Source organism: Pan paniscus, chromosome 9 (genome assembly GCF_029289425.2).
Source record: "Pan paniscus chromosome 9, NHGRI_mPanPan1-v2.0_pri, whole genome shotgun sequence".
Classification (NCBI taxonomy): Eukaryota; Metazoa; Chordata; class Mammalia; order Primates; family Hominidae; genus Pan; species Pan paniscus.
Window position 1 is genome coordinate 124,616,067 of NC_073258.2, and position 25,383 is coordinate 124,641,449.

Below are 25,383 nucleotides of genomic sequence, written 5' to 3' on the forward strand. Positions count from 1 at the left end.
CAATCTATCAAATTTATTTCATACAAATTGATTCTGTTAGAAAATATTGATAATCTTGAATTTTTTTTCTTATTTCCATAAGTTTTTGGGGAACAGGTGGTATTTGGTTACATGAGTAACTCTTTAGTGAGATTGTGGTGCACACATCACCCAAGCAGTATACACTGAACCCAATTTGTCATCTTTTATTCCTCAGCCCCTTCGACCCTTTGCCCCAGAGTGTCCAAAGTCCATTGTATCATTCTTATGCCTTTGCATCCTCATAGCTTAGCTCTCACTTATGAATGAGAACATAACGATGTTTTATTTTCCATTCCTGAGTTAGAAAATGTTGATAATCATAATAAGTGCCTTGTGTTCTTCCAGGTTCTGATTTGAAACAAAGCAATAACAACCAAAAAACCTTTCAATATCTTTAATCATCTAATAATAAAATGATCTTACCTCAACAAAGAAAAAAGCAATATTTAATATTAAAATCAGAGACTCAAGACAATAATGTTTGCTATCACCGTCATTATCTAATATTTTCTGGATTTACAGCTAATTTTGAACCGGTGAAACCTATGTAAGTGTATTATTTTAAAAACAAGTAGAGCTTGGTCATACCGATAGAATTGACAGAATCTTCAATGGAATTGAATCAAAATTCTTAAAACAAAGTTTAATATATATATATAGACAAACTTAGTATATGATTTTTTAAAAATCACAAACCAAAAGCGAAGTGCTAATTTACACTAAAAACAGAGATTGAAAATTTAACTTTTTTTTTTTTTTAAAGAAATGGAGTCTCAGTAAGTTGCCCAGACTTGTCTTGAATTCCTGGCCTCAAGCAACTCTCCCACCTTGACCTCCCAGAACACTGGAATTACAGGTGTGAGCCAACATGCCTGGCCTGAAATTTAGCCTTTTTTTTTTTTTTTTTTTTAGTAGAAAACTTTAACTCTTCAGTTAAGAAAATCCTGGACTCTATAGATTTAAATAGAAAATTTAAAAATAAAGGAAAAATTTTAAATAAAGCAATCCATACTAGGTGATATATGATGAACATTGGAATGGGTGAAGCCTTTTTAAACAGAAAAAAACAAACAATGGAATAATATTTAAAAGACAAGTGATTTTTCACTGCTAACAGTTAAGAACATAATGTATATAAATTATAAATATGCATATCAACACATATTCAAATGCACACTTACCTATTTATATATACATACACATACTTATGTACATGTAATATGTGTTTTTGTATGTGCAAATAGAGCTATATTCTTAATAAATAACTTGTAATTTAGATAAACGCTACAAAAATAAATGTTGTATGGGAAATCTGGGCAAAGAACAGAAAAGACATTAATACCAACATGAAAGTCATGGAAGAATTTTTAAAAGGCAAAGAAATGCTTATCCTTAATGATTAAAATGCATATGAAAATGAGATTTTTTAGAAAACTCAATTGAAAATGATGTAGAAATTGATAATATTTACTGGAGGAAAGACTGATGAGATTGGATAGCTCACATATACCTCAACTCTATGTGTTTTCTCAAAATCAGTCTATACAAACCATTCAGTAGAATTTACATATCTCTGAGGGATCTTTCTAAGACATCAGCAAATTTGAGGATTTTGTGCAGCATATAATTTACCTTATTAATATGTATTAAATATTATTCACGGTTTAAATGACCTTTTAAATCTTTAACAAGAATAGTTGTGCAAAAAGCAATTAGTAGAGAACATTAAAGTCAAATCTGGGCATAGGTTTGAAGTGGTTGGCTGGACTTTTACTTTTTCAGATAATCGTTTTACATTTAAAATTTTATCTGTATCGTAGGGTTATAAAACAGTATACAAGAGAAAGGCAGGAAAAAAGAATTTTAGAGACAGATGATTTCAAATGTAATCTTTGAATTATGGAACTATGACATGGTGATGAGGAAGCATTTAATTTATCCTACTGGGATGTCTTACTTGGGTGATTGCCCTTTCAGGCCCTGATGCTGGGTGTGGTCCCCGGCGACCCTTGGCTTTGGAAAGCACCAGAGGTTCAGCTGCCCAGACCTTGGCATTTCCCTCCTACTCTATCAATAAATCTTTCTCACCAGAACTCGCCAACTTCAATTCTCCAAGGCTGTCTCAAGGGCCTGATGAAATCTTTGCAGTCTTAGAATGTATTTTGACTTGAATTTATATATCTATGATTACTACAAGGATATCTAAAATAGGAAGCTGCAGGTGAGTGAACCACAGCTATTTCATGTATTTCTTAAACTTTTTCTCATTCAGTTGGAGGTGTTCAAGCCTGAAATTATCCATTGAAAAATTCAGTGTGGAGTTTAGTCCTGGCCATGCCACTAACTGACCTTGTGAGCTTAGTGTGCTATTTCACTTCTCTGAGCCTTGACTTTATTATAATAGAGTCTAAGACCATTTTTTTTTCCTAATATGGTCTCTCCACTTTTAGGATGAAGAATAAGATTTAAAATTAGACTAAGGGTTTCCTCTTTAAATAGAATAATTAAACAAAAGTTTTAAGCATCTGTAATTCTAGTAGGTAAGGGACAATTTCCAAATTTTAAATTATTACTCAAATTGAATATTCAAATGCCACTGCTGGACAGCTCTAAAGTCTGTGTGTAATTTCCTCATTTCCCTGATCATAAACCTTACCTAAAATAGAAACTCTTCAATCTGACATTTAAAGTTGAGGCCACAATCTGCCATCTGTTTACTTTTCCAATATTATCTCTTATCACAATTTCTATTTCAAACTGGACATTTTGATTTGACTCGGATATATTCTCTGCATATTTTGTCTGTTCCTTCTTTCTGAAATGTATCATCTCTGTCCCACCCTCATTTCTGACAGTTAAAAATCCTTTCCAAATTTTAAGATACAGCCACCATTATATTTATATTCAAGATACTGCTACCTGGCATCTTCTAGGCACCAGGCTAAAAACTTTTTATACATCAGCTGATTTTATGCTTAAACCAACCCTACCGAGTACATGTTATTCTCATTTTACAGTTTGTAAAATTGCAAGGGAGGAGTCATTGCCCACAACATACAGATTCAATTCAGAACAATTAGAGACTTTGCCCAGGAGTTCACAGTTAATGGGTGGCAAAGTCGGGGTCTGTACAGATGGCTCTGGGCCTCATAGCATACGCTACCATCTTTATGAGAGCTCACTTCCATAGGGTTAGCAAATTGAGCACCTACTAGGTGCCCGGTATAGAGATCCTGAGATGAAGGACACATACTCCTGCCCCCACGGTCTCACCATCCTCACATCTCCAAGAAGAAGGAGTTTCTTCCTTTCAGTTACACCATATATTTTAAATGTTAGAGACATTTCTTATATTTTAAATTTATTCTTAATTTTTATTTTATTAGTTTCTCAAGTGATTATTTCTTTACCTTTATGTCTAAAATAAGATCTAAGAAGGTAGAGATCTTAAATAACTGATTCATCAATTCTTTTGGTTGCTAGTATTCTCTGCTTTACACAAAATATTGAGAATAAATGATCACTGAATTGGATGGAATAGAAAATTCACACATGTATGTATAGAATTGTGCATATGTATGTTGAAGAGAAAAACAGTATGTCAGTTAAAAATTAAAAAATACATTCTTGTTTCTAGTGATATGACTTATTACCATGAAGTCTCCATCATATCCATGGAAAGTTTCAGGTGTGATTCACCGGAGTAAACTTTTCTCCTTTAGTCTCACCTGTAACAGAGAATCTGCTTAAATCCAGACAGAGGCCTAACCAAATGTCAAGCCTTACATATTTACATATCTTGAATTATTTGATACTAAAAATATCTCTGAGGAAAATTGGGTACATTTTATCATTTTCATTTTACAGACAGGAAAACTAAATTTGAGAGATACTAAGTGAATTCCCACGGCCACATATATTTTAGTGCAAAGGCTGAAGTACAATCCAGGTTTTCTAATGTAGTTTTCATAAGAATAGGTTTTTGTGAGACTGTTCAAAGGAGCAGAAGTCCAAATTAGTGCATTCTCTGGTGGTCTAGTCAGGACATCGCGTCCAACACTTCCAGGTTTTGTGGCTGATCTTACAAAATGTTTCACAATAGGCAAAGATAATTGAAGCTCCTGCCCATATTATGATTTTCCAAATAACTGTTTAGTGTAAGTGAGGCATTGATAAAGAATCTGAAGTAGCATCAACTCATTGTTAACACAGCTAACCTTGCAGATTATTAAAATGGAGCTTGATTTTTCTCAGTGTTCAGAAGAACTTTCTATGATGACGGGAATATTCTATATGTGCACTGTCCAACACAGTAGCCGCTAACCACATAGGGCTATTGAAAACACTTGAAACACGGCCAGTGCAACTTAAAAAAGTGATCTTTAAATTTAATTTACTGAAAAAATTATTTTAAATCAATGAATTATAATTGTACATAATTCTGGTATGTACAATCATATATATAGGATATATATTGATATATAATACATTATTGTTAACTATAGTCATTATGCTGTGCAATAGAATGAACAAAATTTATTTATCCTGTCTAACCGAAACTTTGTATCCTTTGACCAGCATCTTCCCATTTACCTCTCCCCTTACCTCTTAACTATTTTTCTACTGTCTGCTTCTATGAGTTTAATTGTTTTAGATTCCACATGTAAGTTGGAACATGCAGTATTTGTCTGTGTACCTAACTTATTTCATTTAACATAATGTCCAGATCATCATTTTTTTTGCAAATGGTAGAATTTTCTTTTTAAAGGCTGAATAGTATTCCATTGCTGATGTATATCACATTTTCTTTATCCATTCCTCCATTGATGAACACTTAAATTGCTTCCAAATCTTGGCTGTTGTGAATAGTGCTGCACTGAACATGAGAGCACAGGTATCTGACATATTGATTTGAAATCCTTCAGATATATATCCAGAGGTGGAATTGCTGGATCATATGATCTTTTTATTTTTAATTTTTTGAGGAACCTCCATACTGTTTTCCATAATGGCTCTACTAATTTACATTTCTACCAATAGCATACAAGGGTTCCCTTTTCTCCACATCCTCGCTAACCCTGGTTATTTTTGTCTTTTTGATAATAGCCATTCTGACAAGTGTAGGTGATGTCTCATTGTGGTTTTAATTTGCATGTGGTTTCAATCTGATGATTAGTGATGCTGGGCGTTTTTTCATACATCTGTTGGCCACTTGTCGGCCATGTCTTCTTTTGAGAAATGTCTACTCAGGTCCTTTGCTCATTTTTGAAATCAGGTTATTTGTTTTCTTGCTATTGAGTTGTTTGAATTCCTTTTATATTTTAGATATTAACTCCTTATCAGATGCTTGGCTTGCTAATATTTTCTCCCAGTCCATAGGTTGTCTCTTCACTCTGCTGTTTCCTTTGCTACACAGAAGCTTTTGTGTTTGATGTAATACAGTCTGTCTGTTTTTGCTTTTGTTGCCTGAGCTTTTGGGGTCAGTTTCAAGAAATCATTGCCCAGACCAATATCATGTAGTTTTCCCCCTATCTTTTCTTTCAGTCATTTTAGAGTATCTGGTCTCAAGTTTAAGTGGTAAATCTATTTTGGGTTGATTTTTTTGGGTGGTGTGAGATGAGGGTTCAATTTCATCCTTTTGCATATGGATATCCAATTTTCCCAACACCCTTTATTGCAGAGACTGCCATTTTTCCACTATAGTTTGTTCTCTGGATAGTTCCTACTGAATGTGTGTTTGTTTCCTTTTCCGTCTTGTTCTAACTTGCCATATAGTAGTCTCCAGGTTATTTATTATTTTATTCAAAGAAAGACTTTTTTGTTTAATTATATCCATAGTTTTTTTTTCTTTTTTTTTTCTGGAGTGCTGCTGGGGTGGGAGAGGTATTCTACTGTTGTCTCTATATTTTTCCTTTTTATAGTGTCTTTTGTGAGATTGTTAATTTATATATTTTCCTTCTTTTTATTTTCCAATATATTAAATGGTGATTATCCTTCTCTTCTTACTGCTTTGTCTTCTGTCTGCAGAATTTTTTTTTTTTTTTTTTTTTTTTGAGACAGGGTCTCACTCTGTCACCCAGGCTTGAGTGCAGTGGCGCAGTCTCTCTGCAGCCTCAAACTCCTGGGCTCAAGTGATCCTCCTGCCAGTTCTAAGTAGATAGAACCACAGGTACCCGCCACCAAGCCTGGCTAATTTTTAAATTTTTTGTAGAGACAGAATCTCACCATGTTGCTCAGGCTGGTCTTGAACTCCTAGGCTTCTGCCTTGGCCTCTCAAAGTGTTGGAATTATAGGCATGAGGCACCACACCTGGCCTGCAGATTTTGATATATAGTTTCTAACTAACTATATTCTAACTTTATGTTTGAATTTTTTAAACTGAAGAGTTAGTGTAAATATATTTTAAAATTTTTTAGTGGATTTGTTTTAACTACTGTTTCACTACTAATCTGTAACGGTATAGCACATACTCTGCCATCTGGAGTTTATTCAAATTTCCTGTTACATGCTACATGGCATTTTGTGGGGGAAGACACATAAGTATTTGAAAACAATGTCACTTTCTGTTTTGGGGAGCTCACTGTTTTATGGATTTATTAGTTCAGGCTGGTCAACAGTGTTATTTAAATTCTGTATACACTTACTGATTTTTTGTTTATATAATATAGTAGATTTTGACAGCTGGACTTATCATTTATTTTTTCCTTATAATTCAAATGCACTTTTCTTCACATAGCGTGAAGCTACACTGTTAGATTCATAACTCTCCAAGACTGTTACATCTTTTTGTAAGATGACATCTTTTCTCAATCCCTGTTAATAAAATATATATAATGAGTCTTATTTCATGTTATTATTCCAGTTGCTTCTTCTCTAAACATTTTCCTGGTTAATATTTTCCTAGCCCTGCATTTACTTAATTTGTATTCAATTTTGGTTCACCATTTTTATTTAAATAGATGAATATTTATGTCGTGGGAAACTTGATTCTCCAAGACAGCTAATTCTGTTTATCAAGCAAGAGAAATATTAACCTTAACAGATGGGCTCACTCATTTTTCCTTAACATTCTGGCTCAACAATCAGAATGCTACAAAGATTAAAAGAAGAATGACAGTATCGTGCACAACTTTATGCTAATAGGTTTGACAATTTAGATGACATGGGCAAATTCCTTGAGAAATACAACTTAACTGAAAGTGATACAATTTTTTTAAAAAATCTTGATTTATTGTTTATGATAAAGTCAACTGTGGATGGAGTGAGTTTTCCAGTCTCCCTTGAGGTCAGAAGGTATCCACATGCTTAAGCAACTTGCCTTACTGGCTGAAAAGGAATTTCAGCATAATTGGCTATCAAGAAACAGTATGTCGATTGCACACACTATTATTTGAAGAGTTTCTAGAAATTTTATGAATAAAAGTCGTTTTTTGAACATTGACATTTGACAGACTCATTATGCTATATGTATTATGGAACGTAACCTGAGAAAAATATTTCTGTTAGTGAAATATGAGTGGTTTTTATATTCCAGCAGAGGCTGTAGAAATGTGGTAAAGACTCTATTTTCAGGAATAATTTTTATAGTTCATTACTCACTGTGAATTTTGCTTAGTGTGAGGAAGAGATGGAATTGTTCTCTTTTAACCAATGCTTCACTGAAACTGCTATTAACCATTGGTAGTCACGCCTGGAACCACAATCCCACCACCACAACTGGAGAATACAGAGGAAAAGACTGCAGTCTGAGTATGACCTTTATACTTTAGCTTATCAGAAAAAAAGCTCTTGGTAGAGTTCTCTAGACCCTTTTCTGTTTGTTAAAAGGTCCAAATACAGTAGTATGTCAGTTAATTTTATAATTATGTTCCTTCCACCATTCCCTTGTTTTTAACAAGCAATTTTCTTTTAATACCGTTGATGCAGTCTAGGAGGCTTTGGTTGTCAAATATGCTTACACAAGCAACCATATATCTCAATTTTGTTTCCACGTTTGGCACTTTTGAGAATGCTGAGAATGTAGATTTTCTGATGAGGTTCTACCTTTTCCAGGACAAGCCTAGATTTTGGATGAGTTTTACGTGCTGCATTTGGAAGCATAATGGACTCCTCTGTTTACTGGACTTTTTAGATCTACTTTTAAAAATAAATATTTTTTAATTGATAAATTATAATTGTATATGTGTATGAGATACGATGCAATGTTCTGATATATGTATACAATGCAGAATGAGTAAATCAAGCTAATTAACATATCCATCGCCTCACTTCTTATTTTTTACAGTGAGTCATTTTTGAGCAACACCCCAGGTGCATTTCTAGGTCCTCTAGGCCTACATAGTGGATATCCTTGAGTTAGAGTCACTTTCTTGTATACTATATTTATTTTCTTTCTTTCTTTCTCTTTCTCTTTTTCTTTTCTCTCCTTCCTTCCTTTCTTTCTTTTCTTTCTTTCTTTATTTCTTTGCCTCTTTCTTTTTTTTTTTTTGAGGTGGAGTCTCACTCTGTCGCCCAGGCTGGAGTGCAGTGGCCCGATCTCAGATCACTGAAAACTCTGCCTCCCAGGTTAAAGCGATTGTCCTGCCTCAGCCTCCTGAGTAGCTGGGATTACAGGTGTGCACCACCATGGCTGGCTAATTTTTGTATTTTTAGTAGAGAGGGGGGTTTCATCATGTTGGCCAGGCTGGTCTCGAACTCCTGACCTCGTGATCTGCCTGCTTTGGCCTCCCAAAGTGCTGAGATTAGAGGCGTGAGCCACCGTGCCCAGCCTTTTCTTTCTTTTTTTTGTATGAGACAGAGTCTCGTTGTGTTGCCCAGGCTGGTCTGGAACTCCTGGGCTAGTGTGATCCTTCTACCTCAGCCTCCTAAGTAGCTGGGGTTATAGGTGTGCACCCACTGCACCTGGCTTACATTTTCTTTTGTCCTGGCTTACTCTATTGTGCAAGAACACATCTTTAGTAGGTTTCTGAAAATTGTTCTGAGAACTTGAGTGGCTGAAATGTCTTTTTTCTACTTTCCCTTTCGAATAATATTTTGGCCAATTCTAGAATTTGAGGAAGAAAGTCATTTTCTATTAAAATGTCGAAGGCATTTCTCCATTGCTCTACCATCCAGAGCTGCTGTTAAGAAGTTCAAAGCCTTTCTGATTCTTATTTCTTTTTGGACATCTGTATTTTTAGCCTCTGAAAATCATGAGAATACTTACTTTCATCCAAGTGTTCCAAACTTTTATCAATATGTGATTTGTTTGTTTGTTTGTTTGTTTGTTTGAGAGAGTCTCTCTCCGTCACCCAGGCTGGAGTGCAGTGGTGCAATCTCAGCTCACTGCAGCCTCCACCTCCTGGGTTCAAGTGATTCTGCTGCCTCAGTCTCCCGAGTAGCTGGGACTACAGGCTCTCACCACCACGCCCGGCTAATTTTTGTATATTTTGGTAGAGACGGGGTTTCGCCATGTTGGTCAGGCTGGTCTCAAATTCCTGACCTTAAGTGATCCGCCTTTCTTGGCCTCCCAAAGTGCTGGGATTGCAGGCATGAGCCATTGCACCAGGTTGGAATCGAGAGCTCTTTTAATTCTGCTATAAAAACAAATTTGTTTCCCGCTCTATTCTCCTCTATTCTCTTTCTGGAGTGTGCATTAATCAATCAGATATTGGTCTTTCTAACTTGATTCTGTGATTTTTGTACCATTTCTGTCACATATTTCACTATTTTCCACACATTTTTAGGATATTTTCTTGACTTTATTTTCTAACCTTCCTATGGAAATTTTTTTATTATGGCTGTCAACTTTTCAGTATTCAGGAGTCCTTTGTTGTTAGCTGATTGATATTTTTCATAACATTTTTCTTGATTTTTAGATATTACTTCCTTTTGTCTCTCTCAGGATATTGTTTCCATTTGCTCTCTACATTATCTCTGTTTGCTCCAAATTTTCTTTTTCAGCTTGTTTATTTTTTTCTCTCTTATTGGAGGTTTTCCCAACTGGTGATCCTTGGCTCTCTGTTGGTATTCTAAGTGAGACACAGAAAAGCTCATTGGAGCTCTGTGAATACGGATGGAGTTCTCCATGATAAGCTTCGCTTTTGAATGACAGAATGATGATCCAGCCTTAGGTGACCCCCCAAATATCAGTAAACGGAAATATTTTCTTTGAGCTCTTCATTTTCTTTTGTGAAAATTGAAGGGAAGGTATACTCAGTAATTTAAAGCCTGTCTCCAGCCCAAGGACTGTAAAGACCTCAGACCTGCCATGTTTACCTTCCAGACTTCTGGACAGTCATGGTAGAACAATGATGGACAAGCACAAGTGTCTCATGTGTAATTCTTGTGAACTGGTTGTAGCAGACTGTCATAGGACTATAAATTTTAGATTTGTCTTAAGCAATAACACCTCTGAAATTATAAGCTCAATGTACAAAAATTTTCTAAATATATAATAGATACTCAATAAAAATGATTTTTGCGTAGCATTTAGTTAATCACATGGTCTACCAGTGATCCTTGTGTTTTGTTTTGTAAACACTGCCCCAGAGCAGAGTGACTGAGCCTGGGTCCAGGTTTGTATCTCCTGGGCTAATTTCTAAGCCAAGTTACTTAGAACCTCTGTGCCTCAATTTTTATTATCACAAAACTGGGTAATAATAGTATCTATTTCGTAAACCATAAGAAATAATTGAGTTTTTATATATATATAGAATAGTGCTTAGAATAATATTTATGTTTATTTATAATATTTATGTTTATGTTTAATACTTGTTGACTATAATTATTAGTTATTATTTTGTCTAAAATTAAAAAAATTATGGCACTTTTTCATTTATTTAGGTCTCCTCAATATCTTGTAGTTTTTGTAGTTTTCATTGTCGTGGTCTTGTAAGTCTTTTGTTAAATTGATGCTTGAATATTGTTAAATGACATATTAAAAATTCCATTTTCCAAATACTAGAAATGTTTGTTTCTAGTATTTAGACATTCAAATATCTTTAAAAAAATTGATCATGTTTTCTATGACCTTGCTAACTTTATTTATTAATTCCAATAGTGTCTTCATGTTTCTTAGGATTTTATCCATGAACAATGATGTCATTTGTGAATGACTTATTTTCTTCCAATCTTTACGTATTTATTTCTTTGATATTGGCAAAAGGGGCCATCATTTTTTGTTCCTACCTAGGAGAAAGTATTCCATATTTTACCATTAAGTATAAGATAGACTTCTGGCTGTTAGTAGGTACCTTTTATTAGATTGAGAAAATGTCTTTCTGTTCCTACTCGTTATGAGTAGATGTTAAATTTTACTAAATGCTTTTCTCCATACCAATTGAAATGATCACACAATTTTCTTCTTTCTTCCATTAATATAGAAATTTTTATTATCTGCATTTTAATGTTAAACCATTCTTGATTCATGAGAGAAATTCTCCTTTACTATGATATATGTCATATAAAATGTCACATAGATCAACATTACATATTATCAACATGATACGACTATTGACACTATTGTAATTATCTGACTGGGGTAATGTTTGTCAGGTTCTCCACTGGAAATTTACCATTTTTTCACCACTTTCCATAATGTTCTCTTTGGAAGGAATACTATGTGCAGTTCGCACTTGAGTGAGAGTTTGCTTCACTTCCTTGAGGAGAGGGTATCCACCTAAATTACTTGGCATTCTTCCGCAAGGGAGATTTGACTATTCTCTCCCATTTATTTATTATTCAATCATGTATTTACATCATGGATGTTTATTTAATGCTTTGGTTTACAATTCAATGCTGGTTTGTTTTATTGTACAAATTGCTTCAGCTTTGGCCATTGGACTCTCTTTCAGTTGATTCCTGTGTCTTTTTGATATATCCCATCAATTTTTTGAACACTTTCTCATTTTCTGTCACTACGAGTTCTTCCAGGCTCATCCTGTATATTTCCTGCCTCAGTTTTAGAATCAGCTATTTTCCTAAGGAGACTTGATTTCTTTTATTAGAGAATGTATTAGAAACAAAAATCTGAGTGCTAGGTGTGTCCTTTGCACACCTAGAATTTAACTATTTCTAGGCACTTTGAGCTGACAAAGCAAGGAAGTATATGCATGTATACTTGTCCATGTGTATACATGTATCTATAAATATTTTTATATGTGACCATCTGTGTTTATATCAAGCTAAACATGAATTTATATTGGTGCCCCCATCTTTAATCCATTACTATGTGGATCATCTTAGCCTCTTCCCGTTGCTTGTCTGTAAATTCACACTTCAACAGTGAGAAGCCTGGGTTCCACAATGTGCCATTTATTTACTTAATTGTTCAATTGAGGTATACATGTATAGTGATACTAGAATTGTTTTCCTGTACCTCCATGGAAAATTATAAATGAAACTACAGTTGTTTTGCATAGTTGCTTTGCTTTTAGTCTTACAGACTGTTCTCATTTCTAAACTTACTTAAGTCAATACTTTCTTCTCTTTCCCTTCTGTCTTCCTGCCTTCCTCAATGAGGTTGCTTTATATATTGGTAATACAATTGGTTTTTAAAATCACATTCTGCATTCTATCTTAGGATCTTATGACTTCCTGAATGACTTTTAAAATATATGCATACATTAAGGTTCACTCTTTGTGCTATAAAGGTCTACAGGGCTTTAACAAATGTGCAATGTCATAGATCCATTATTGCAGTATCAAGCATGGTTTCACTGCTCTAAAAAAAATTCCAGTAATTCACCCACTCAACACTTTCTCCCAGAAAACCCGACAATCAATAATCATTTATCATTTCTATAGTTTTGACTTTTCCAGAATATCATATAATTGGAGTCAGACAGTATGTGGTTTTTGCTGATTGGCTTCTTTCATTTAGCAATATGCATTTAAGATTTATTCATGTCTTTTTGTGGCTTAAAAGCTTAATTCTTTTCATTATTCAATAATATTCCATTGCGTGGATGTACCAGTTTGTTTATACACTCACCTGTTGAGGGCATATTGTTTGCTTTCAAATTTTTGCAATCATAAATAAAGCTGCTATAGACATACATGTGGAGGTATTTTTGTGGACATAAATTTTCTAACAGTTCCTAAATACCTAAAAATATGACTGATGGCTTGTATGGTAAGACAACGCTTACCTTTGGAAGAAAATGCCAAACTGTCTTTCAAAGTGGCTGTGCCATTTTGCATTCCCACCAGCAATGAATGAGAGTTCCAGCTGCTCTGCATCATAACTAGCAATTGACAGGGTTTAAAAAATTTTTTTTTAAATTTTAGCCATTCTAATAGTAGTGCAGTGGTGTCTTATTATTGTCTGAATTTGTAATTCCCTAATTACAAATGATGTTTAGCATCTTTTTGATGTGCTTATTTGCCATCTGTATATCTTTGGTGAGGTGTCTGTTCAGATCTTTTACCCATTTAATTGCATTGCTTACTTTCTTATTGTTGAGTTATAAGGGGCCTTTGTATATTTTAGATACAAATCTTTTATCAGATATGTGATTTTCTAGTATTTTTTTCACTGCTATCATTTGTCTTTTGATTTTCTTCACAGTGTCATTTCGAGAGCAGACATTTTTAATTTTGAGAAAGTCCAATTTATCATTTTTTTCATGGATTGTATTTTTGTTGTTGTATCAGAAAAACCTCATCATCAAAACCCAAGGACATATAAAAATTTTTGGGTGTTTTCTTCCTAGAAACTTTATAGTTTGAATTTTACATTTAGGTGTAAGTTTCATTTTGAGTTAATTTTCATGAAAAGTGTCAAATGTGTAAATGTGTACTTTTTTTTACATATGGACATCCAATTGCTTTACTACCATTTGTTGAAAAGACAACAAATCATCTCTCCATTGAATTCCCTTTGCTCCTTTGTTAAATATCGGTTGCCTATATTTGTTTGAGAAGGTGTCTAGTCCCTATTTTGTTTCATTGATTGATTTTTCTATTTCTCTCTGAATATCATGCTGCTTTGATTATTGTAACTTTGTAGTAAGTATTGAAACCAGTTAGTGTGAGTCATCCAGCTTTGTTTTATTCAGTATTGTGTTGGTTATTCTATGCCTTTTGCCTTTCCATATAAACTTTAGATTCACCTTGCTGATATCTACAAAATAGCTGCTGAGATGTTGATTGAGACTGTGTTGAATCCATAGATCAATTTAGGAAGAAATAACATCTTAACAATCTTGAATCTTCCAATCCATGAACACAAAATATCTCTCTTTTTTTAAATTTTACTTTTTTGTGAGTACATGGTAGGTGTATATATTTATGGGGTACATGAGATATTTTATTAAGATCTTTAATTTTTTAGTCAGAGTGTTGTACATTTCCACATATAGGTCCTGCAAATTTTTTGTTAAATTTATACATAAATATTTCTGTGTTGGTGCTATTGCAAATGGTATTGGTTTTGTTTTGTTTTGTTTTTTTGTGAAAGAGTCTCACTATGTCACCCAGGCTGGAGTTCAGTGGCACGACCGTATCTCACGGTAACCTCAACCTCCTGGACTCAACCAATTCTCCTGCCTCAGCTTCCCAAGTAGCTAGGTCTACAGATGTATGCCACTATGCCTGGCTAATTTTTAAATTTTTTTGTAGAAATCAAATCTTACCATGCTGCCCAGGCTGGTCTTCAACTCCTAGCCTCAATGCTCATTGGCCTCATTGTCTCTCAAAGCACTAGGATTACAAGCTTGAGCCACCATAGCTGGCCTTGTTTTAAAATTCAAAATGCCAGTTATTCATTGCTGGTGATGTTGCTGGAAGGCCCAGAAGGGTCTCTGGACACTGGTGAAACCCAAGCCCTAGCCCGTTTCCAGGTTCTTGACATCTTTGTAAGAAAGAATTCAGGGACCAGTGAGAATAAAGTGAAAGGCAAGAAGCTTTTATTGTGAAGGGAGAGTACACACGTGAGAGAGAAGTGTTGGGGGCTCCTGGGAATGGGTTGCACATAAAAAAGTTTGTGTTTCTAATTTTATGGGTGTTTCTTTAATTAGGGGGTAGAATAATCATCAGGTATTCTGGAAAAGGACAGGATTTCAGGAACTCCCATTCACCTCCCCTTTCCTCTTATTTGGGTTTGCCCAGAAGAGTCATGGACATGTCACCCTGACAAGAGTTTTGGCTGTTTTCTCTCCCTTATTTTGGATTTTCTGTTATCCCATGGTTTCTTTGCCTAGTTCCTGTTTGAGGTGTTGTTTGGGTTTTTCTTTCTTCCTGAGACTACCCAGTGCTATTCCTATCTCAGTATATGACTTTTGTATACGAACCCATCTTGTAACCTTGCTATAATAGTTCAATAGTTTCTTTTTTTTTTTTTCAGTATTCTCTGGGATTTTCTACATAGACAAACATGTCAGCTGTAAACAGATACAGTTTACTTTTTCTTTCCATTCTTAATAGCTTTTATTTCATTTTCTTATTTTATTATACTAGCTAAGGTATCCAGAATAATGCTTAATAGGAGAGGTGAGAGTAGGTAACCTTATTTTTTTCCTGATGTTAGGAAAAAAGCATTTACTTTGTCACAATTAAGTGCGATGCTAGCTGCATATTTTTTGCAAATATTCTTTATCAAGTTGAAAAGGTGCTTCTCTACTTGTTTGCTAAGAGTTTTTGTTGGGGATTGGTGTTGGATTTTGCAGAATGTGTTTTTGATAACAGTTGATAGAATTATATAATTTTTTTTCTTTAGCCTGTCGATGTGGTGGATTACAATTATTAGCTTTTGAAAGTTGAATCAGTCTTGCTATCTGCAATACATTTCACTTGGTTGTGGAGTATAATGCTTTCTATACGTTGTTGGATTTAATCTGATAATATATTATTGAGAAATTTTGCATCACATTCATGGGAGATACTGACCCATAATTTTCCCTTTTTTTGTATTGTGTTTACCTGAATTTGCTATCAGGGTAATGCTGGTCCCATAGAATGGCCTAGGAAAAATGTTTCTTCTGCTCCACTTTGGGAAAATATTGCAGGGAATTGGTATCATTTCTTCCTGAAATGTTTAAGAATTTACTAGTAAAAGCCTCTGGGCTGCAATCTTTCTTTTTTTGGAGGTTATATGATAACTGATTTCATTTTTAAAATAGATATAGATCTGTTCAGATTGTTCATTTATCCTTGTGTAAGTTTTGGTCTTTTAAGGAATTGGTTTATTTCATATAAGTCATCAAATTTGTAGGTATAAATTTGTTCTCAGTATTACTTTATTATCCTTTTAATGTCCATGAGATTGGCAGTGATAACCCCTCCTTCATCTGATATTGGTAATTTGTGTCATATCAATTTTCTTTTTTGTTATCTTGGCTACAGGTTGATCAATTACTGATCTTTTTAAAGAATTGGCTTTTAGTTTCATTGATTTTCTGTATTGATTTCTTATTTTAATTTCATTGATTTGTGCTATAATCTTTCTTATTTCTTTTCATCTGGTTCTTTAGGCTTAAGTTTTGATTATTTCTCTACTTTTCTAAGATGGAAACAGGTTATTAATTCAAATGTTTCTTCTTTTCTAATATATGTATTTAATGCTATACATTTCTCTCTAAGCATTGCTTTTGCTATATCACACCAAATTTGATATGCTGTATTTCCCTTTAAATGTATTACTTATATTAAAACATTTCATTTGTTCTGTGATTTCTCCTTCGAGCCATGTGCTATTTAGAAATGTCTTCTTTAATTTTCAAATACTTGGGCATTTTCCACCTTTTTTTTTTTTTTTTTTTTTTTGAGACAGGGTCTTGCTCTCTCACCCAGGCTGGAGTGCAGTGGCACAATCACAACCTGCTGCAGCCTCAACCTCCTGGGCTCAAGTGATCTTCCCAGTTCAGTCTCCTGAGAAAGTGGAACCACAGGTGTGCTCCACCATGCCTGGATAATTTTTTATTTCTATAGAGATGGAGGCTCCCTATATTGCCCAGGCTGATCTAGAACTCCTGGGCTCAAGTGATTCTTCCACCTCAGCCTCTCAAAGTTTTGAGATTACAGGTGTGAGCCACTGCACCTGGCCTCAGCTATCTTCATCTTATTGATTACTAGTTGAATTCCACTGTAGTCTGAAGACATACATTGTATGATTTCTATTCTTTTAAGTTTGTTAAGGTGTATTTTCAGGTCTATAATGTGGTCTATCATGGAGAACATTCCATGTGAGTTTGAGAAGAATGTGTATTCTGCTGTTGTTCAATGGCATTTTGTATAAATGTCAACTAGAACCAGTTGATTGATTGTGCTGTACAGGTCCACAATATTATGATTTTCTGTTTTCTTGATCTATCAATCAATGACAGACTAGTGTTGAAATCCCCAAATATCTGACTCATTCTGAGCTAATTTTTCTAAAGAGTGTAAGGTCTGTGTCTAGATTTTTTTTTTTTTTTTGCAGGTGGATAACCAGTTCTAGCACCATTTGTTGAAAAGGCTATCTTTATTCCATTGCATTGCCTTTGATCCTTTGTCAAAGATCAGTTGACTATATTTCTGTTGATCTATTTCTGAGCTCTCTATTCTGTTTAATTGATCTATGTGTCTAGCCTGTTGCTAATACCACAATGTCTTGATTACTATAGCTTTATAAGTCTTGAAGTCTAGTAGTGTTGGTCCTCCAACTTTATTCTTCTCCTTCAATATTGTGTTGGCTATTCTACATGATTTGCCTCTTCATATAAACTTTAGAATCAGTTTGTTGCTATTCACAAAATAAAATTCTGGGATTTTTACTGATATTGCATTGAATCTATAGATCAAATTGGGAAGAACTGACATCTTGGTAATATTGAAACATCTTATGCATAAATGTGAAATATCTCTCCTATTATTTAGTTTTTGAATTTCTTTTATCAGAGTATTGTAGCTTTCCTCATATACACTTTGTAAGTATTTTGTCATATTTCTCTCCAGATTTTCAGGTGTTCATTTGCCCTGTGACCTCATGTCTCTGCTTGGTCCAAGAAAAGCCATTGACTTTCAGTTTACTCAGCTTTTTCTTGTTTTAAGGATAGGACTATTGACTTTCAAAGTCTTACATGTTGGAACCGAATCTGAAAATTCCCAATTATTTGTGTATTTTAAATACACAAATTTGGTTTTAATGTTATTAAAACTAAAGCAAAATAAATACATAGAGATGAATAAGGGAAATCAAGGAAGCATGGGTTGAGCATAACTTCTGGCAACTTCAAGTAGTTTGATGTGCTCTAGATCACAGTTTATGTGTGAAAGAGGCTACACATGTGTATTAGTCCATTCTCACACTGTTCTAAAGATACTACCTGAGACTGGGTAATTTATTTAAAAAAGGAGTTTTAATTGACTCACAGTTCCACAAGGCTGGAGAGGTCTCAGGAAACTTACAATCATGGTGGAAGGCAAAGGGGAAGCAAGGCATATCTTACATGGTAGCAGGTAAGAGAGAACAGGGGGACTGCCACTTTTAAACCATCAGATCTTGTGAGAACTCCTTCACTATCATGAGAACAGCATGGGGGAAATCACCCCCATGATCCAATCACCTCCCACCAGGTCCCTCATTTTACATGTGGAGATTACAATACGAGAAGAGATTTGGGTAGGGACACAGAGCCAAACCATATCAATATGTTTTGATGAAACCTAATAGATGGGCAGGTGTTGGAACACTCCTATGCAGAGTGTTACACACTTAGAGATGTATTAAATCATTGTAGCTTACTCTTTAACCCCTTAGTATTTAGCACAGTGCCTAGTAAGTAGAAGGTGCTGAATAAATGCTTACTGAATGAATGGACAAAGGAAAGAAAATATAATTGAAATCCATACTTAATATTAAGTTAAATGGAAATGACACTTCACGGTTCTATTCAGCAACATGAAGGCTTTTATTCTAGAGTTTGTTTAGTCATCTTTCTGAGTATGTTTTAAAGTACTTAAGTGTATGAAAACACCCCTTTTATTTTGAAGGTTTCCAAGGTAGCTCTGCGTTTTTAGATGGTGGTTTTAAAATTTTAATTAATATTTATAGCTTCCTCTTGCTGCTTCCCCTATGAATAAAAATTATTCTTTGGGTAATGTCTCTGAAATTAATATTGACATTCAAACGATTCGGAAGTGATTTAATATTCTTGTTGCCTTCTCCTATGTTTCCTCCGGGACTATAGTTTCTCTGGGTTTCCCAGAGCCACAAGACAGGAAGCTTTTTCTATCACGTTTTCTTATCTAATTTTAGAGAGACTAGTAGTTCTTCACTACCCTTTTAAAGTGCAGGGGGCAGTGATTTCTTTTCTTTTCTTTTTCTTTTTCTTTTTTTTTTTTTTTTTTTTTTTTGTTTTTTTTTTTTTGACAGAGTCTCACTCCATCTCCCAGGCTGGAGTGCAGTGGCGTGATCTCAGCTCACGGCAGTATCCACCCACCAGGTTCACGCCATTCTCCTGCCTCGGCCTGCCGCTCATCCCATTTTTCAATTTTTGAGTTTTTGAGTAGCTGGGATTACTGGTGCCCGCCATCATGCCAGGTAATTTTTGTAGTTTTATTAGAGACAGGGTTTCTCCATGTAGGCCAGGCTGGTCTCGGACTCCTGACTTCAGGTGATGGGTCCACCTCGGCCTCCCAACCTGCTGGGATTATAGGCGTAAGCCACCGCGCCCGGCCCCGGTGATTTCTATTCTGCTCCTTTACCCATGGCTTCAGTATCCTGCTAGGCCTGAAAATGTATATCCAAGATAGAGCTATATCAGAAGGCAACTGAATATTTATTCAGGGCTGTAATGGACAACTTGCACTTTCTGTTGTTTTGGGACAAATATTAGAGCTCTGTCAATCCATGGAAGCTTCGTCTAAATGTCTGGCATGCAGGGATGCATCAGGTTTTCTAAATTAAGGCCACATATGGTATCAAATATTAAAGTAAAGGAGACTTTGAGGACATTTTGGTTAATTTTATAGCATAGACGAGGGAAGCGAGGCTTAAAGAACTGCAGATAATTGTTTCTGTTTACACAACTAGTTACTGGAAGAATCAAAATTCATTTTCCATTTAACACTCTCTTCTCTACATGCCATTTTCAATTTTTGAGGGCTTACTACTTCTGATTCTCATAAACCAGAAATAGTATGAGTGCTATCCTGAGTTTTATGCCTTTGGAGTTTGATATCACCAATATATGATGTTCAAATGCTTGGTGTCCTGCAGAACCACTTACAACATTCTCCTTATGGAAAATGAAAGAGTGAAGAATTTCCCAGAGGAAGCAGAGGGAATTATTTTAGAGAAATTTGCAGATCCCCTGAATAATATGTCCTTTTTTCTTAGCAGGTTCATTGACAAGGTCATACCAACCAGATGAATCCAGCAAATCATTCCCACGTGGCAGGATTTGTTCTACTGGGGCTCTCTCAGGTTTGGGAGCTTCGGTTTGTTTTCTTCACTGTTTTCTCTGCTGTGTATTTTATGACTGTAGTGGGAAACCTTCTTATTGTGGTCATAGTGACCTCCGACCCACACCTGCACACAACCATGTATTTTCTCTTGGGCAATCTTTCTTTCCTGGACTTTTGCTACTCTTCCATCACAGCACCTAGGATGCTGGTTGACTTGCTCTCAGGCAACCCTACCATTTCCTTTGGTGGATGCCTGACTCAACTCTTCTTCTTCCACTTCATTGGAGGCATCAAGATCTTCCTGCTGACTGTCATGGCGTATGACCGCTACATTGCCATTTCCCAGCCCCTGCACTACACGCTCATTATGAATCAGACTGTCTGTGCACTCCTTATGGCAGCCTCCTGGGTGGGGGGCTTCATCCACTCCATAGTACAGATTGCATTGACTATCCAGCTGCCATTCTGTGGGCCTGACAAGCTGGACAACTTTTATTGTGATGTGCCTCAGCTGATCAAATTGGCCTGCACAGATACCTTTGTCTTAGAGCTTTTAATGGTGTCTAACAATGGCCTGGTGACCCTGATGTGTTTTCTGGTGCTTCTGGGATCGTACACAGCACTGCTAGTCATGCTCCGAAGCCACTCACGGGAGGGCCGCAGCAAGGCCCTGTCTACCTGTGCCTCTCACATTGCTGTGGTGACCTTAATCTTTGTGCCTTGCATCTACGTCTATGCAAGGCCTTTTCGGACATTCCCCATGGACAAGGCCGTCTCTGTGCTATACACAATTGTCACCCCCATGCTGAATCCTGCCATCTATACCCTGAGAAACAAGGAAGTGATCATGGCCATGAAGAAGCTGTGGAGGAGGAAAAAGGACCCTATTGGTCCCCTGGAGCACAGACCCTTACATTAGCAGAGGCAGTGACCTGAGAATCTGAAAGATGCTACAGGGTATTAGCCTGCTGGATAGGACCCTTGAGGTAGATAAAATCTATGCCTACTTCTTCTCCATTGTTCTTAACCTCAATCAGGTTCTGGTGACCTGAACTATTAGCCACAATAGAAGATGGGATGAGTGTCTTAGAACTGCTTCTAAATGCCTCCCAGATAAAAAGTATCAAGTTCTATGTAGAAGTACTGTTTGGCTCAGGGGCCACTTTCCCATGTAAGAATGATGTTGGCCTTGCTGAGAAAGTTTCAGCTAGTAAATCTGGTGTCTCTTTCCTGATATCACTTTTTGGACACAAAGTACATTGGAAGAGCTTAAAATATTTTTAAATTTCTTTGAGACAAGGGTTCTCTTGAAATATTGGACCCTGAGTCCCAATGGAGACTGATTGATTGATTGACTGTTCATCAATGAGGAAAAAGGAAATTACCTTGGGCAAATCACTTTCTTCCTCATAGTTTCCTAGGGTCACTGTTGTTGCCATCAGTGTCATCATCATCATCATATTAATAACATTTAGTTAGAACTTACTATGTTCCAGACACTGTACCAGGTGATTTACATTTATTATTTATTTTAATTTTCTCAAAATTCTTAGGAGGCAGGTATCATCTTTACTTTAAACATGAGTCCATTACAAATTAGAGACATTAAATAACTTACTTAAGGCTACAGAGCTTGTTTTCTGGAATTCAACCCAAGTCTATACAACATCAGAGCCCAAGTGCTCAACAGTACCTAAAACTTCTTATAGATTCTAAGGATCTGTGGGTTTATGTCATCACAGATAGAGTTTATATCATCGTGAGTTATACTGACATCATAGATAGACTTGGCATTTGATCCATCTTTTAAAATATGACTTGATCATTCTCTCCCTTACAATCACTCAGAGGCTTTCCATTGCCTTTAAAAAAAAAATCCACATGACTATTATAGATAAGATGTTGTCTGACCTGGCCTCCACCCATCTCTCCAATCTCACTTCTCTAACTCCACTCTTTTCTAACCCTCTGTTTGCATTTACTTCTGTCAGTTTCTCTTTACTTCTTGAGTTTGCAAATACTCTTTGCTATCTCTGGGATGCTCTTCTCTTCATCCTTGCCTGGCAAACTGTTGCTCAATCTCAATCCTCGGTCTAAAGGTCACTTCCTCAAAGGTGTGTTCACTGATCTTTAATCCGAATTAATTTGTCCTTATTAGTTTCTCTAACAAAACTCAAAAGTATTTATCACAGATTTCAATTACACACTGATTTATGTATTTATTTATTAATATTTTTTGTCAGCCATCGCCCACTATACTATAAATTCTATAAAAGAAAGGGCCGTGTTTAGCTTACTTAATACTGTATTCTCCAAGCCTAGCACCACAGCCTAGATGAGGGTGCAGCAACAGAGGGGCCTCATGTCAACAATGAGCAGACATTTACTATCGAGTTTGTACATAGCCTGACCCTGCGCTAACACTCCCCTAAAAGTGCATGTCTCTTTAAAATTTGTTCTGTAGACATCTTCCTTGGCTCACCCTAGTTGGAGCCTTGCCATATTAGAGATTTAATAATATTTCTTAAAGGAATTATTAAATGAGTGTTGCCATATTTCAGTTTGTTGCCATATTTGAGTTTGTTAGTAGAGTTTGACTTAGGAATTAGGGCTATCCAAATATTTCACTGGTCTTAACATTCTTCCTTTATGAGATTCCTATAGGAGCTGCTAGTTACATAAGGAGCAATAACAAATGCGAATCAGAGAACCATTTATTACTGCAGCCAGAATTTGATTTTCTAATAATACAGAGGTTCTGGTTAATTTTATTTGCAGTACCCAGTCCAGTTGGAAGACCTCAGAGACCCTCTTACTCCCCACTGAGCTCCAAATCTGAATCTCCATATTTCAGCATCTTCTGATTGGCTACATGACACAGGAGACTGAGGCAGTAAGAAAAGTGTTTAAGCACACACGAAGAGAAGGAGGAGCCTCCCTGTATGCGGGTCACGTGCTCACACATGCTCTCCAATCCAAGGATTCCATCTTGAAAGAAATTTGACCAATTGGATCAGCCTTCTCTGTGGGGAGGAGGAGGCACAAGGAAGGTTGTAGGGAGGGAAAATGAAGGTTTACCACCATATTTCATGTTGTATATTTATGAAGACTGTTCTTTCATTAGCTGAGAAAAGTGAACAGTGTTGCCTACATCCCTTAAACTTCTTGCACATTTAAAAAATTTTCAATAAACATTTAATCTCCCATTTAATAAGATCATTTCCTTTGACTTGTGACCCTCAGTTTCATCACAGCAGTGAGCCTGGGCCACCCCAAGGCTTCTCTCAGTGCTTGCTGCACCTTGTCATTGCGGAGAGTGAAGATGAATGGGTTCAAGAGGGGTGTGATGATGCAGCTCAGGACGGAGGCACCTTTGTTGAGCAGTTTGGACTGAGCCTCTGACATACGAATGTAGAGAAAGATGGAACTGCCATAGACGATGACCACCACTGTAAGATGCGAGGCGCAAGTGGAAAACGCTTTCCTTCGCTCAGCAGCTGTAGGGGCCCTGAGAACAGTGGCAAGAATGTGGGCATAGGAAACTGAGGTCAGAGCCAGTGAGCCCAGTAACACCAACGTAGAGAGCATGAAAGCCACCAGTTTCAGCAGGCGGGTGTCCCCACAAGAAAGCCTGAGCAAGGGCCAACTGTCACAAAAGAAGTGGTCAATACCATTGGGGCCACAGAAAGGCAGGCTGGCCACGAGGACAGTGGGGCAAAGGACCCAGAGGAATCCAGCTAGCCAGGAGGCCAGCACTAGTTGGGAACAAACATGGCCATTCATCAGGGTCTCAAAGCGGAGTGGTCGGCAGATTGCCAGGTAACGATCCAGAGACATGACGGCCAAGAGGAAGAAGTCAGTGGTGCCTAGAAAGAAGTAGAGGTAGGACTGGATGATGCAGCTGACAAATGAGATGGTGTGATCCCCCGTGAGGATGACGACAAGCATCTTGGGAACCACAACAGTTACCAGCAACAGCTCCAGGAAGGATAAATTCCGCAGGAAGAAGTACATCTGTATGTGCAGGTGTTGGTCTATCCAGCTGAGCACAATAATTAGCAGGTTGCCTGTGGCTGTTACAGTGTAGGTCACCATTAACCCCAGGAACACCAGGAACTGTATGAGGTGGCTACTGGGGAAACCCAGAAGGACAAAGCTTGTTACCTGAGTCCAGTTTTCAGGGTTCATCTTCAGTCACCTGCAGGGGAAATGAAACAGAACTCTGTAACTGGTCTGTAGCTACAAATCATCATTTAACCAATCGGTAAAATAATATTGAACACCCAACACTTCCTTACATTCTGAGAATATGTTGATCTATAGTTTGGTCTGCACGTGACTTACAAAGAGAGAAACAAATTACAATAGTAAGCAGCATGGCAATATTGAACATCAATTATATATCTGAAAATTTACACAGTGCACAGTATCTCTTCTCCTAGCTACTCTTAAAACTATGTTTTACTATTTTCAAAGATAAGAAAAGGATGACGAAGGGAGTTTAAGTGACTCTTCTATGATCAGGTAGGAAACAGGTGGTAGAGGCAGGATTTCATACTAAGCTTCTGTGACTCCAGCACATGCTGCTGATACTGTTGAGCTCAGGCAGAGAACCGTGTGAGTACGTGGCTTTAGACGAATCCAGAGGAGTAGAGGGGTCAGAGAAGACTTCACAGAACAAATGCACCATGAACAAATTTTACTGGTATTAAGAACTCTCATTTTAGTGTTTATGGTCCTTCTGTGTCCTGGCTTGACATAAAATAACAGAATTTAAAAATCTGGGCTCTCGGTATCCTCAGAGATTTAATTTTCGTTAGTCAGCCATGAAGCCAAATAGGACCAGATTGTGCAAAGCCCCAGTCCTGTCATAAAGTGTTATTTTTCTTTTTTCCCCCAATCCAGACTCCTGTAGAATGCTAGAAATCCTTCTTCCTTGTGGAATGCTTACTAGCTTCTCTTACCTTCAGCTTGCTCAATATTCTAATAGTATAA

General features: G+C 36.4%; 2 protein-coding genes across 2 annotated transcripts; one reads left to right on the forward strand and one right to left on the reverse strand.

Annotated features, from left to right (window-relative positions):
* Positions 1 to 20,350: 20,350 nt before the first annotated feature.
* On the forward strand, positions 20,351 to 21,307 carry LOC100971133 (olfactory receptor 4D5). The gene has a single exon (XM_003819957.3). The coding sequence runs from the start codon at positions 20,351 to 20,353 to the stop codon at positions 21,305 to 21,307; it is 957 nt and encodes a 318-aa protein (XP_003820005.1).
* Positions 21,308 to 23,604: 2,297 nt separating this feature from the next.
* Positions 23,605 to 24,576, reverse strand: LOC100970104 (olfactory receptor 6T1). The gene has a single exon (XM_003819954.3). The coding sequence runs from the start codon at positions 24,574 to 24,576 to the stop codon at positions 23,605 to 23,607; it is 972 nt and encodes a 323-aa protein (XP_003820002.1).
* Between the last annotated feature and the right edge of the window lie 807 nt (positions 24,577 to 25,383).